This window comes from Miscanthus floridulus, chromosome 1 (assembly GCF_019320115.1).
Source record: "Miscanthus floridulus cultivar M001 chromosome 1, ASM1932011v1, whole genome shotgun sequence".
Lineage (NCBI taxonomy): Eukaryota > Viridiplantae > Streptophyta > Magnoliopsida > Poales > Poaceae > Miscanthus > Miscanthus floridulus.
This window is the reverse complement of record NC_089580.1, coordinates 53,190,954-53,207,160: the sequence shown is the minus strand read 5'-3', so window position 1 is coordinate 53,207,160 and position 16,207 is coordinate 53,190,954. Positions and strand designations below refer to the sequence as shown.

At 43.2% G+C, this 16,207-nt stretch overlaps 1 protein-coding gene across 1 annotated transcript; it reads left to right on the top strand.

Annotated features, from left to right (window-relative positions):
* Window positions 1-15,258: 15,258 nt before the first annotated feature.
* LOC136456859 (agamous-like MADS-box protein AGL80) lies at window positions 15,259-16,188 on the top strand. The gene has a single exon (XM_066456850.1). The coding sequence runs from the start codon at window positions 15,259-15,261 to the stop codon at window positions 16,186-16,188; it is 930 nt and encodes a 309-aa protein (XP_066312947.1).
* The last annotated feature ends 19 nt before the right edge of the window (window positions 16,189-16,207 follow it).

The following is a 16,207-nucleotide window of genomic DNA, read 5'->3' as shown; positions in this document are numbered from 1 at the left end:
TAGAGAGTAGGAAGCCCCTCAATCTCTTATATCATGCTCTAGGTGCTTGCTTTAAGCTATACAATGCCTTCTTCAACTTGTACACATGGTCGGGCTTCTTGTCATCTTCAAAACCAGGAGGTTGATCAATATATACTTACTTATTGATGTAACCATTAAGAAATACACTCTTAACATCCATTTGATAGAGCTTGATGTTGTGGGTACAAGCATAGGCTAGTAAGATTCTAATTGCTTCCAATCTAACAACCGAGACATATGTTTCTCCAAACTCAAGACCTTCAACTTATATATATCATTGTGCTACCAATCTTGCTTTATTTCTTACTACTATCCTATCTTGATCTTGCTTGTTTCTAAAAACCCATTTGGTTCCAATCACATTGTGTCCCTTAGGTCTCTCTACTAATTCCCATACTTGATTTCTTATGAACTTATTCAATTCTTCATGCATAGCATTCACCCAATCAACATCCTTCAATGCTTCATCTATCTTCTTTGGCTCAATGGATGACACAAATGAGAAATTCTCATAAAATAAAGCCAATCTTGATCTAGTTTGCACACCTCTTCAAATATCACCAATGATAGTGTCTAATGGATGATCCCTTGCAATATTGGTTGGTTGGAGTATTGAAACTTGATCGCTTGCACTTGCTTGGTCATTGGGTTGAGATGATGTACTAGCCACTTGATTTTGTTCATTGTCATGTGAGTCATTTGTACTAGCATGATTTATATCATCTTGCATGTTTGTGTTAGAGAGCACTTGCACTTGTTCATCTTCATCATCATTTACTTGCCTAGGCCTTAATTCACCAACATCCATGTTCTTCATGGTATTTGAAAGTTGAATGCCTCTAACATCTTCCAAGTTCTCATTCTCATTTTGGGAACCCTTGGTTTCATTAAATTCAACATCATGAACTTCCTCAAGAGTACCACTATCTAAATTCTAAACTCTATATGCTTTGCTAGTAGTTGAGATTCAAGTAGGAATCCTTCATCATATTTCTTGTCAAATTTGCCCAATCTAGTGTATTTCTTCAAGATATAACATTTCAACCAAAGACCAAAAAATATGCAATGTTGGACTTTCTTCCATTCAAGAGCTCATATGATGTCTTCTCTTTCAATGGGTGATAATAGAGGCGGTTGCTACAATAGCAAGCCATGTTGATAGCTTCGGCCCAAAAAGATTGACTCACATTGTACTCACTAAGTATAGACCTTGTCATATCAATGAGTGTTCTATTCTTTCTCTCAACAAGGTCATTTAATTGTGGAGTTTACTTGGTCGAGAATTGATGTCTAATTCTAAATTTATCACACAACTCATTAATTTTAGTGTTCTTGAACCCACTATCATTGTCACTTCTATCTCTCTTGATGGTTGTTTCGAACTCATTATGAATGTCCTTGACAAATAATTTGAATGTTACAAATATATCACTTTTATCTACTAGGAAGAATACACAAGTGTATCTAGTATAATCATCCACTATCACAAAGCCATATTTGTTTCCACCGATGCTAGTGTATTGTGTTGGCCCAAACAAATTCATGTGCAATAACTCAAATGCTTTACTAGTGCTCATCATGCTTTTCCTAGGATGGATGTTTTCATCTTGTTTGTTGGCTTGACAAGAGCTACAAAGCTTATCCTTCTCAAATACAACATCTTTTAAGCCTCTAACCAAGTCATGCTTAACCAATCTATTTAGTTGTTTCATTCTAACATGACCAAGCCTTCTATGCCATAACCGACCCATGCTAGACTTAGTGAACAAACATGTAGATAGTTGAGCTTCACTAGCATTGAAATCAACCAAGTATAGATTCTTATATCTAAAGTCTTTGAAGATCAAGTTAGAGTCATCTACACTTATGATCTCTACATCATCTACCCCAAATATGCATTTGAATCCAAGATCACTCAATTGAGCCACGGATAGCAAATTGAAGTTTAATCTCTCAATAATCAACACATTGGAAATGCTCATGTCATTAGATATTGTAATCTTACCAAGCCTTTTGACCTTACCTTTGTCATTGTCACCAAATGTGATACTATCATAACCATCATTGCCATTGGTATTGATTGAGTTGAACATTCTTGCATCACCGGTTATGTGTTGAGTGCACCCACTATCAAGAACCCAATGCCTTCCTCCGACTTTATAATTGACCTACAAAAGAAGATCAATTCTTTTTAGGTACCCAAACTTGCTTGGGTCCTTGAAGGTTAGTGACCAAGCTCTTTGGCACCCAAATGGCTTTCTTCTTTGAGCCCATCCATGGTATACCAATGAACTTAGATTTCACACCATTTGTACCCTTAGTAAGCACATAGAAAGAATCAATCTTAATTGAGGATACATTGGCATTTTTGCTCTTGTTCTTGCACTCATGCTCTTTATGATCAACTTGCTTGCAACTAGTGCAAAATCGATCATTGTTCTTCACAAAACTAGTCTTGTGAGGAGCAAAAGCCGCCTTGCCTTTCTTGGAGGTATAGCCCAATCCCTTTTTGTAGAGAGAAGCTCTTTGGCTACCCAAGCACATAAGCAAGCGGTCCTCACCACCATAGACCTTAGCCAAGGTGTGAGTGAGCTCATTGATCTCCTTCTTGAGGGTCTCATTCTCAACCATTAGTGAGGCATCACATGTGAAACCGTCAATACTAGATGAGGTGGAAGTAGAAGTGTTACAAGAAGGGTTAGTGGGAGCAACAATGATAGGCTTATAGAGTGATTCATCAATTATATCATAAGTTAAGCCTACATCACATGTCTCAACATGCTTCTTCTCATTTTGTTCATTAAGCAAAGAGGAATGAGCTTTTTCAAGCTTCTTGTGAACCTTGCCAAGCTTCTCATGGGCTTCCTCTAGCCTCTCATGAGATGCATTGAGCTCATCAAAGGCTTTCTTAAGGACTTTTTGTTCCTTACGTAAGCTTTTACATTCCCTTCTCTTAATGTCAAAGTGTTCTTTAGCATCATCTAGCATGTCAAGTAATTCATCCTTAGTTGGTTCATCATCATTACTATCACTCTCATTTTTATTTTGATTATCATATTCCTCATCACTTTCATCATCACAAGTTTGTACCTTAGTGGCCTTAGCCATGAAGCATGATAAAATGCCGAAGAGAGAATGCTTCTCATTGATAGCAATGCTTGCAAGTGCTTTCTTCTTGGTGGTCTTGTCATCTTCACTATCATTGTCATCACTTGAGGAAACATCACTATCCCAAGTGACTACATATGAACCACCCTTCTTCTTCTTAAAGGTCATCTTGTCCTTCTTCTCTTTCTTTTCCTTCTTATCCTTCTTCTTGTTCTTCTTGTTGTCATCACTATTGTTGCTATTGTATGGGTATTGAGCAACAAGATGATATTTGCTTCCATAATTAAAGCACCTTCTTGATTCTTCCTTGTTCTTGGATGAAGACTTCTTTCTTCTAGCACAGTAGCCCTTCTTTATCATAAACTTGCCAAATCTATTGACAAAGAGAGCCATCTTCTCATCATCCATCTCATCAAAGCTCAAGTCTTCATTTTCACTTGATAATTCTTGCTTTGCCTTGCCCTTGGATGATGTGGCCTTGAACGCCACACTCTTTGTCTTGTCATCCTTCTTCTCCCTCTTTTATTCCTTCTCATCATCATCTCATATGTATCATCGGTCATTATATCTCCTAATACTTAGTTTGGTGTCATGGTGTCCAAACCACTCCTCACTAGAATAGTGACCAATGTGCCAAATCTTGAGGGTAAGCATCTTAAGAACTTATGGGAGAAGTTCTTGTCCTCCACCTTCTCATCAAGTGCTTTGAGATCATTGACAAGCACTTGTAACCTATGGAACATCTCTGGCACACTTTCATCCTCCTTCATCTTGAAACTAGCAAACTTCTCCTTGAGGATATATGCCTTGGCACCCTTCATGGCTTGAGTTCCCTCAAATGATTCCTCCAACTTCTTCCATGCTTCATGAGCCATTTCAATGTTCTTGATTTGCTCAAATGTTCTTTCATCAATGGCATCATGAATTGCACTAAAAGCAATGTCATTGTATTGGAGAAGCAATTCTTCGGCGGTGGTGGGATTTCTCCGAATCTTCTATCTCAATCTTGGTCTCCACCACTTTTTAAACCTTCCTATTGATTGACTTGATATATGTTGCCATCTTAGCCTTCCAATAGGGATAGTTTGAGCCATCAAATTGGGGTGGCTTTTTGGTGTTGTTGATTTGAGCCATTTTAACACTGAAAGTTGTTAAGCCTCAAATTACGGTGACCACGACTTCGATACCACTTGAAAGGTCCTAATGGCTAGAGGGGGGTGAATAGCCATTAAAAATTTCTACAACAACACATAGCAAACCGGTTAGATAAATATGAGGCGAAGCAAGTGTTGCGTTAGCCTACTAAAAAGCATGCCACCTACCATAATTCTAGTTTCTATAGTCTCAATCCACACAATGGCTATGTTACTATACTAAGTTAGTGTGCTCTCAAAGGCTAACTGAAGAGCTATACTAACCAAACTAACAATCTCTCACGACTAACTACACTAAAGAGCTTGACAACTAGTTTGCGGTAATGTAAAGAGAGAGAGCAAGATAGTCATACTGCCGAGTCGATGAATGAATCAATCAATCACAAGAATGAATACCAATAAAGACCAATCACCTCGGAATCAAATGATGACACAATGATTTTTACCGAGGTTCACTTGCTTGCCGACAAGCTAGTCCTCGTTGTGGCGATTCACTCACTTAGAGGTTCATGCGCTAATTTGCATCACACGCCAAACCCTCAATAGGGTGCCGCACAACCAACACAAGATGAGGATCACATAAGCCACGAGCAATTTGCTAGAGTACCTTTTGGCTCTCCGGCGGGGAAAGATCAAGAACCCCTCACAATCACCACGTTGGAGCCGGAGACAATCACCAACCGCCGCTCGACGATCCTCGCTACTTCAAGCCGTCTAGGTGGCGGCAACCACCAAGAGTAACAAGTGAATCCCGTAGCGAAACACGAACACCAAGTGCCTCTAGATGCAATTACTCAAGTAATGCACTTGGATTCTCTCCCAATCTCACAAAGATGATGAATCAATGATGGAGATGAGTGAGAGAGCTTTGGCTAAGCTCACAAGGTTGCTATATCAATGCAAATGGCCAAGAGAGTGAGCTTGAGCTAGCCATGGGGGTTAAATAGAGAGCCCCTACAAATAGAGCCGTTGACTCCTCTATCTAGTGAAACACGGGCTAACCGGACGTGCCGATCAGGTTGACCGGACGCAGGACCCTAGCATTCGGTCGCTCGATGCTCGCCACATGTCATCAGCCCCAAATGCTGAGCGCCCGATCTTAACGGCTAGTCAGCTTCATGCCACGTGTTAAGTTACGACCGAATGCACTGCAGTGTAGGACCGGACGCACTGTCGCCTGGCGTCCGGTCTCTTCTAGTAAGGTTCTAGATGCGGAAATTTGCGACCGGATGCGTCCGTTGTCTCATGACCAGACCTAGACCTGCATTAGGTCAACTCAGCCTCTCTTTGTTGCTTGCGTCAGCGTACGTCACTAGGTGACCGGACGCACCCCTTACGCGTCCGGTCACTCTTTCTCTTCAGTGTCCGGTTAAGGGACCAAGGGCGGCCTTCACTGCGCGTCATTGACTGGACACGGGGTCAGAGTCCGGTCACTGCCCGAGGCAGAGTCCGGTCAATATGAAACTTCTGCTTTTGACCCCGAACTTCACTGCCCTTGATCAAATGCGCCAACCACCAAGTGTATCACCTTGTGCACATATGTTAGCATATTTTCACAAATGTTTTAGGGTGTTAGCACTCCACTAGATCCTAAATGCATATGCAATGAGTTAGAGCATCTAGTGGCACTTTGATAACCGCATTTCAATACGAGTTTCACCCCTCTAAATAGTACGGCTATCGATCCTAAATATGATCATACTCGCTAAGTGTCTCGATCACTTAAACCGAAAAGCTCCTATCAATTTCACCTTTGCCTTGAGCTTTTTGTTTTTCTCTTTCTTCTTTTCCATGTCCAAGCACTTGATCAACACCATGGTATCACCATCATCATGTCACGATCTTCATTTGCTTCACCACTTGAAGTAGTGCTACCTATCTCATAATCACTTTGATGACCGCCTACGAAAATAGAGGATTTTTGGAGGCGGTTGTCTTAAGACGCACGCGTCCGTAAATCGATTTTACGAGGCGGGCAAACGTGACCGCCTCGGTAAATGAAAAATGCACGCCTCCATTAATCGCAGGCATTAACCGAGGTGGTTGGATTTTGTGACCGCCTCCGTTAATAAAAGGGCACCATTTTTGTAAAATCATTTGTGTAGTAATGCCACCAGCACCAGCAAAGGCGGGCGGGCGCCCGACGACGCGGGTGGGATTGCGGGAGCAAGGAGCGAGCAACGCAGGATAAGGGCGCGCGGGGGAGATGGTCGCTGCTGCAAATGTGGAGTGGGATGGGCTGACGGCCGCACGCTGTGAAGCGTGCGATGGGCAAGCATGTAGGAAGATGTTTTTGAGAGAGGCGAGGGAGATGTACAGAGGAGGAGGCAGACTTGTTGGACCGGTAGCATGCGCGCAGGCCCAAAAAGCGGCGTCCAATCGGACCGATCGGACGGACGCCCGACCCTAACCATTTCCGATTCTAAATTTATTAAATCAAAGCAGGCCCATAGTTTGATTGTCCGGCTCCCGTGCCATTTTTCAGCCAATATAAATCATCTCCATGCCTTAGTGTAGAGTTTGTTTTCTATTCATGTCTCAATAGAGTGCTTGTTTTTTGAAAAAAAAACGCTCTATTATACATTTATACTTCACCCGTTCTAAAATAATAAAACATATTTTATACAAAAAATACTAAGTTTTACAAACTTTGACTAACAATTAGTCAATTTATATACAAGTTTAGAAATTAAAATAAAAAACTTACATCGAAAAATTTGTATTTAAAGTGGCTCTGAGATGATGTTGATTTTTTAGCAAATGGTAACATATTTTAAGGGAAATTATAGGTGTTATATATCATGTATGAATTTTCCTGTTTAAGATAAGCTTATAATTGGGAGGGACAAAGAGAGTATTAAGACAACAGGCAAGTTGAAAAGAAGCCCTAAGGGCAAGTATAATTATAGGCCGTAAGCTGGCTAAATGCTGGGTAGAAGAGAGAAAGGAGGAGAGAGAGAAGAAACGGGCTGTAAGTTTATGGTCAGCTTTGGCACAAGAACCAAGAAACCCTGTGAGAGAGATAAGTGTGCCATGTATTAAAAGTGGTGGAATAAAAGAAAGCTGTAAAGAACCTTACAACCAGCAAACCGGCTGTATTATTAGTCTTGCTTTGAACAAAGGACCATATTACAAGTGCAAATCCCGAAGGAAGCAATGGCAGTCGCACTGAAAAGGAGGCCCAGGTTCACGTGTTGAGGATCAGTATAGGAGATTGATGGAAGCTCATAGTAGAACGTGGAAACAAGCCCGTGTTTAGTTGGTCGAATTTTGAAATTTAGGATACTGTAGCACTTTCGTTTTTATTTGGCAATTAATGTTCAATCATGGATTAATTAGGCTCAAAACGTTCGTCTCGCGATTTCTAACCAAACTGTGCAATTAGTTTTTTTTTTCATCTACATTTAATGCTCCATACACGTATCGCAAGATTCGATGTGATGGCTACTGTAGCACTTTTTGAGATTTTGGGTTTGGAACTAAACGCGGCGTAGAGGCCATGGGTGCATGATGCCATGGGTGCATGATGGGGTTGAAGAGCATGGTAGCAGTCAATGAAGAACGTTTCCGACCAACCAAGGATGTGGATGAAGAAATCGACAGAGGGCAAATAACCTCTCATCTATCAAGGTATTTTTTTCCGAGAGCGAAGAAAGGAGTGTTACAGCAACATATGCGATCGTTGATGGAACAGGTAGCAAGTAGCAACACATCAATCACTGAAACGCATACCCATACCAAGAGAGCTACAATGCAATTTACGGAAGAACGATCTCGCGATTAAGGAGCACACACACAAACACACTGGACAACAGTTTGACAAACACCCCCCCCCCCCTCCTCGTGCCCATGGGCGCCCCTGCCCCGTCTGGCCTGGCCGCCTCCATGACCGCCGAAGCCCTAAGCGGCTAAGCCGTCCCCACCGCCTGACATTTTGCCTCCCCCGAGCCCCTTCTAAGCCCGCCGAAGTCAGGGAAGAAGGGGGGAGAGGCCGGAGATAGAGAAGAGTGAGAGGGAGAGAAACACTCGAGTATCATTTAGCATTACTCTTTTAAACTATTAAGCGTGGATACGATTTTTAATTATTTTTTATTTTCTAAAAAGTATGGACAATGAAAACTCACTTGTCTTTTTGGTGATTGGCTTGTGGATTTTTTTTGTTCTGTCGAGGAGGATTTGGAAATTTGTACTATGTGAAGACGAAAGTTGAATCGATCGCCAAATCAAAATAAACAATGAATAGATGCTCCTATTTGTAGAAGGCATCGATCTACTTGGTTGTCACCTGCACATGACTAGTACTGGAGCGAATGCTTGCCCGGTGACACCCGGCGAGGTACAGTAAATACAATGGTGGGCAGGGATACGAATCAGGCGAAGTACAAGTTTTCGAGGGCCGGCGTTGCTTCGGTTTTGGGTTGAAATTTGAATGGCATCAGGGCCCGCCCAGCGAACAGGAACCGCCCGGACATGGTCGATCAGTTCAGTGGGGGCCCGGCCCAGCCCGACCCAACCCAACGTCGCCGTGATAGTTGAGACTTGAGACATGCATGCGCATGGCTGGCTTGGTCTGGCCATGGCCGCCGGTCAATTCTCGCGCGCAAGAGCCGCTTGCCGCTTGGTCATCATGCAACCGCAAACCGCGGCCAGCACGTGCCGTCTCGTCTCGTCTCGGTTCAAAGTTCAAACAGAGTACTATACGCGCGAGTACCAGCAGCCGTTGACCTACCCTCGCTTCATATGCGAGTCAAAGGGCACCCACGCTCGCGCGGGAGAGAGCAGAGTGCCGCCAAACTCCGGGCTGCGTTAGACCGTAAGATGCTTCGTCATAGCCGCCGTCGCATTGGCGGTGTACGACGGAGTTTTGGCTCAACGGATCGGACGGCGGCGGGTGTGGGGGGGGCGTCGTGTGGCACTACCATCGAGGATGTTTTGTGAAGTTGCATGGGTTTTCCAAAATTTTTTTGTCTTCTACAGTAAAAGAGCATGTTTGGACACATGTATGGAGTACTAAATGTAGACAAAAAAAACTAATTGCACAGTTCTCGGCAAAATCGCGAGACGAATCTTTTAAGTCTAATTAGTCCATGAAAAGCCTTAAATGCTACAGTAACCCCACATGTGCTAATGACCGATTAATTAGTATCATTAGATTCGTCTCACAGTTTCCTGATGGGTTCTATAATTTATTTTTTTTTATTAGTATCCAAAAACCACTCCCGACATCCTTCCGACATATCCAATGTGACATCCAAAAATTTTCACCTTACCAACTAAACACACCCAAAATTGAAATGCTACTTGGCTCCCCACATGAGTAGATACAACAAAATGGACATGAAAGGCTAACACGTGGGACCACACAGAACATCTTGCATCCACGGACCACGGGGCTAGGCTCATCAGCGAAGGCCAATTTGGCCACACCGTTGGAGCCAACTGCATGTGCAGATGCAACACATTATAGTAAAAGTTTTGACTTCCATCAAAACAAGCTGCTCTACTGTTTTATAATAAGCATGTTAGTGTTGGTTTAAATCTTTCCAGATACCGAATGATAACCACAAATTGCACAAAGATCATCGTCGCGAACTGAACCCCGCACAATCTAGTCTAGCCGTTTTGTGTAGTAGAAATAATGTTGCAGAAAACCTACAAATGCCTCCGGATAAGGATTTTGGCACAGATCGAGATGCACCTAGAGTTGTTCTAGAGTCAACATGTCACTTAAAATGCCCTCAACTACGTTAAGATGAACGGAGAACAATAGTACATGGAGTTGAAAAAGTTAGGTTTTGGTGAGATAATAATAAATTTATTTGTGTTTGTTCAATCAGATAACCCTCAATCCGCCATAACTCTTCATATTTATATATATATATATATATATATATATATATATATATATATATATATATAGATAGATAGATAGATAGATAGATAGATAGACTGAGGAGGTCCAGTGCCCCGGTTTGGAGATCGTTTATTACGTACCCAAATTCCACATGAATTTTGACATTCTACACGGATTCACTAAAGCAGTCTGCCCAATTTGCTGGACAAACATGTACTATCAATTTTGATTGCCAACATACGTCTCATATTTTTTAAGCCCACCACTATAATAATTTTATATTCAGAGCCCTAGGCAATCGCTCATCTTGTAGCGTCTCAACCATATAAATATTTTTTAATAATATCCTTGATTACTTGAGTCCTCCCCAACTTAAAACCACTTAACAAACTTATTACTCCCTCTATTCCAAACTGTAAGTTGATACATAGCTTCTACTATACATCTAGATATAACATACATAAATATCTAGGTGTACTATAGCAAAAGCCATGCATGTACAAAGAAAAGCTAGAATGCCTTACAATTTAGAACGGGGGGAGTATTTTTTTTAATCCAAGAGATAGAATTGACTTCCAAACTAGATTATTCACCTGAAATTATTTTTCTTTCACCTTCTTATTGTAAGTCCTGACAACTTGAGATTAGTCCTTTTCAATCCTCTCCAATGCTCTTAATTGTGTGTCGGTGAACTTATCAATATTATCCATCATTAAATCATGATAAACTTAACAGATAAATTATTTTGCTTGTCCAAGCTATAAGTGTCCAGAATCACCTCAATAGCTAAAACGCCATCTTGAGTCTTAACCATAAACAAGCTCCAAAAGAGTAACTTCAGTAGCACAATGCATGTCTAGATACGATGAGCCTATAAATCCTCTAACAAAATCCCATCCATCTCCTATCGTTATCTTCTATCATCTACTTAATGAGTTTAATGAAAATTTTATTGCTATAATTGGCTTGACCTAATATGGAGATGAGTTGAGCAACTAGATGTATAAGACTCAACAAACTCATGTACTTCTTTAGAAATACATGATATCCCTTGTCTGTAGTTAAAGTTTGAGGAATGCCAAATCTATGTATATCATGCTTAGTGTAAAGTCCTTACCTCTTTATTTGTCATATATATTCTTCAGAGAAATGGCTTTGATCCGTTTTGTGGAGTAATTTATGGCACCAACATGAAGCGATTTGCTTTGACGAATGAGGATGTATTTTCCCAGTAAATCCAATCTGTGTCCTCGAAATGACCATGGACAAATGTTAGTGATGCCAAATTGGTGTCATTACAGACAGTGCTATGGTCAAGATTTTGAATGGATTTGACAAATGTTAGTGATGGCAAATTGGTGTCATTCCAGGGATGGAAACAATACTATGGACTGGATGATCCAGTGCTGAAACAAATGTGATCACTAGAAAATCATTGGACAACCAATCCTAAGGCTATATTTCTTGGCCTGAAATTTTATGAACACCATATGGTTTGGTACCCTTTTTCAATTGTTTGGTGGTTCAAATTGTAGGTATTTTTATATAATCTTGTAGATACTTTCATAATATTTCCATGGATCATAATATCATTAAAGTAGGAGTTTGGAGCATGGAATTATGGCCAAAATATGGAGTAACACTCGTATTGAATTTTTTTGAACATACGGCAGTTCAATGCCCTTTATCAGTTGTATGTTGGTTCAAATTGGAGATATTTTTTCTTTGCAAAATCTTGTAGATAATTTAATATATTTGCACCAAGTATAAAATCATCAAAATTAGAGTTTATGTCGAAGAGTTATGGCCAAAATAGGGAATGATGACCATACTAAAAATGTGAAGATAGGACGAAACAATGCTTGTTATTTTCCAATCTTGTTATTGCACTGTACAATGTGTACAATAATGATTATTTTTCCAATATGACTATATACTTATCTATCCAATCATTTGAGGTTGTTGGACACTAGAATAGACTCTAGACACACTTGAAAAGAATTCCAACCCACATCAGGGCATTAAGTTTTCATCCAAGTGAGATTAAGGTTATATGAAAAAATTAGAGCGACGTTAGCTAATGTTTAGGCCTTAGTTGATAGAGAGTTGAGTTGGTCTCTTATGAATTTGGTTGTCAGAACCTTGGGCCTTTGTGGCTCACTGCCAACATTGATGATCCTCTGATTTGGTGTGGAGCGGCTTTGACAACTTGTACAGGGGATGAGGACTCTCCCCCTTGGTTGAAAAGCTTCATAGTGGATGGCTCCAAGGTGACCAGAAGAGTCGCGAGGCGAATGGCATGCCTTGGTGGCTTGTGCATTGATGGTGAGTCTAAGACTGTGACCAAGGGAAGACAGTGTGAGCGGGTGCGCATCCTTTGTACATGGATATCCAACATCGACTAGAGGTATCCCTTTGCCTACTTATACCACAAGATACATTGTGTCGGTGTTTTGTAAATCGGACTAGTAAATTTATACGATTGCCGCGCTGCTCTATGAAGACGATGGTAGCATCCAAAAGACACGAGGATTTATACTGGTTTAGGTCGGAGCCCTACGTCCAGTCTCAGAGATGATCGAGTGCGTGTTCCTCGCTTAAATGCTCTGAAGTTCTTACAATGGGGGGTGCAAGAATGGTGGAAGAGGTAGGAGACCTAGAGCTAGAAGACAGACTACCCGAAGGGAAGCTTTAGGTGCTCTTCTACGGTGTAAGAATGAGTGAATGAGAGATGGATCCCCAAGACGGGTGCCCTGGCTGCCCTTATATAGAGTTCGGGGCCAGGGCTTGTACAAAGTAGTAGGTTCTCCCGACTGAAGGGTCATGAGCTTGAGGGTGGTCCTAGCTAACTTGGCTTGCAAGCTACGCTGTCTTGTGGAGCACGTCTGGGCGTGGTTGTTGTCATGGTTTTGTGGCCACATCGTGGCATGGTGTGATGGGGTGCCACTGTGCCGGCCATGGCAGCACTATAGGCACGGTAGTGGTTCGCCAGTCGTCCTGTGCGACGTGGTCTCCGTCGTGGTCTTCGTCATCATCTCCTAGTTTTCTGGGGCGTCGTACGGGAGTTGGTAGCTGCCCCCAGGTTGTCGATCGTCTGGCTGGCGTGTGGAGCCGAGGGCCAAGATCCCGATCGTTGGGGTCGCGGCTCCCGCCGGTCTGGTTGGCGTCTAAGTCAGGGCCCTCGTCGTGGATCCCATCCCGTAGTGGGTAGGATTGTTCATGCGTCTTGTCGGGCCGTATCTGGCTTGTGGTTATTGTACCGATCGTCACAGCCTTGGGCGGCGTTGTATTGTCAGAGCTGTGTTCGGCTGATGATACCCTAATCAAAGACACGTATTGGTTATAAGAGTCTCTGGTAACCCTTCATCAAAGATGCATTTAGCCAAAACACATCTCTGATGAAGGGTCATAATGACACGTTTTTACATGTTGCTGATGTGTACACATCAGAGGCATAATATAAGTGGCATGTTTTTCAGCGTCTCTGATGATGGCTTACACGCATCTCTAATCTGCAGTTCTAGCATAGTGTTTCTACAGGACTAAAAAACACTCACCAAACCACACATCAGAGCAAACCCACAAACTAATTATCAATAAGATCAAGTAATTTAAGTTATAGGGCAATGTCCATTTCTTCATTTACCAGATAATCATAATAACTGATATATTTCTTTCTCCTTTTTTTATTCGAAGGGCTGCTCAGAAGTATCTAGATACATTTTGAGACAGATTTAAGATAAACAAAACAAGTTCACAACATACCTGAATAGGGACAACATTATTATAGTACAGAATAATGATGAACAAAAAAAGATTAACTTTTATGCCATTACGGATCCTTGAAGTTTCTCTTATTCTGTACATTACCATGAAAATTTGGAATGGATGATAGTAACAAAAATTGACAAATATTCCTTCCGTTCCAAGTTACAAGATGTTTTGGCTTTTGTAGATACATAGTTTTCTATATGCACTTAAATATACACCATGTCTAGAAACATAGTAAACCTAATGTATCTAAAAATGCCAAAACGTCTTTCAATTTGAAACGGAGAAAGTATATATATGTTGTGGCAAAAAAGCATCATTTGGGCATGTTTGGTTGGAGGCCTGGCAAGCAATTGCCTGTCAAGCAACACATCCTGACCCAGGCATCCAAAAATGGATGCCTGGGATGCATGTCTGGAGCAGGCAAGTTTTTTTCAGCCACCAACCAGGCAGACCCTAAAGGCGTTGGCACTGGCGTACATATATCCTGGCACTGGCATCCATCGATCGTCCAAACCTGTCAATTAATAAATATACTTATAATAACGCCATACAGAGATTTCTTGAAGGATGACCAGGGCTAGCAATGAATCACGCTGTTTTAATTTGGGACAAAATTGCATCACTAGAGACACAACAATGCAACTACTACTCATATACAAGTATCGAGTCTTTGGGCGGGACTTGTTTTTCTTTTCAGTTATCGATTTGGCCATCGTATATATCATATTTCTGACCGTGAGATAAAATTATCACATGCCTAGGAATTATTAACATAATGATCGATCGAGAAGTGCAACAAGGAATGAAAATGTGTTCTAAGATAAGAGCGACACAAATGAAAACGGCCTTAACTTTGAAACCATATGCATGTACGTTTCCGTGTTAATAACGATGGTATTCCGATCAGATCCCAGGCGAAATCTTCAAAATCAATCCCAAGTTGGCGTAAAAACATAGGTCATTAATGTTTTCTATTCTATTGATATTGATGTGATCATCATCCGGCTAGCAGCAGATGAGATGGCCATTTCTAGATGGACAAAATTAAGGGTGGGAAGATACGCTTAGCTAGCTACTTGGTTGGTGCATTTGAATGAACCAGCATGGACGCGCTAATTCCTACGATCCTGCAAATCTTAACGCATAATTTGTTTCCATATCATGGCAATGGTGGATTGATGGTTCCAATCTGTATCCTTTCCTTCGATCCACACGGACGGGACGGCTATAAAATGACCATCTCCGTCCCCCCCTTTCCTTCCAAAGCCTTGCATGCAGTCACAGCAGCAGCCATTTCCCCTTTGATTTGATTTGCAGGCTAGGCTAGGGCTAGCTAGCTAGGGTGCCATGGCTCGCAAGAAGGTGACCCTGCAGTGGATCGCCAACGACGCGACCCGGCGCGCCACCTTCAAGAAGCGGCGGAAGGGCCTGATGAAGAAGGCGAGCGAGCTGGCGACGCTGTGCGACGTGGACGCCTGCGTCGTCGTGTACGGCGAAGGGGAGACCCAGCCGGAGGTGTGGCCCGACGTGGCGAAGGCGGCCGAGGTGCTGGCCCGGTTCAGGGCGATGCCTGAGCTGGACCAATGCAAAAAGATGATGGACATGGAGGGGTTCCTGAAGCAGCGCATCGACAAGCTAAAGGAGCAGCTCCACAAGGCGCGGCGCGAGAACCACGAGCGCGAGGTCACGCTCCTCCTGCACGACGCCATCGTGGGCCGCCGCCCGGGCCTCGCGGGCCTCTCGGTCGAGGACATCGCGGGGCTCGGCTGGATGGTGGAGAACCTCCTCGTCGGCGTCAAGGAAACCCTCGAGCGCCACCACCAGGTCCAGGCCGCCGCCGCTGGCGCTGGGAAGCAGCCGCAGGGTCAGCAGCAGGACAACGTCGTCGTCCCCCCGCCGACCCTGCAGCTGCAGATGCCGCCTCAGGTGAGTCTGCAGACGCTGGTGCCCTACAGCATCGGCGGCGGCCCCGCCGGGCAGACGGACGGCGTTGTTCATCATCAGGCGCCGCCAAATCCGAACCCGCACCCGCAGCCGCACCCGCACCCGCAGGCCAGCTGGCTGATGGAAGTGGCCAGGGCCGGAGGGGACCTCGGCGCGCTCGTCTACAGCGGCTTCGGTGGTGGGCGCGGGAGCTTCGGAGGCTCCGCCGGCGCCGGCGGCACCAGCACCAGCGCTGCGGCGGCAGACATGCTGCCGCCTCATCTGGGCAATTTTGGCGCTGGATTTGGGTGGCCTGATGCTGCTGGCCCTTCTCATTTCCCTCCTCCGATGTAAGGAGGCCGAGGCGCTCCGT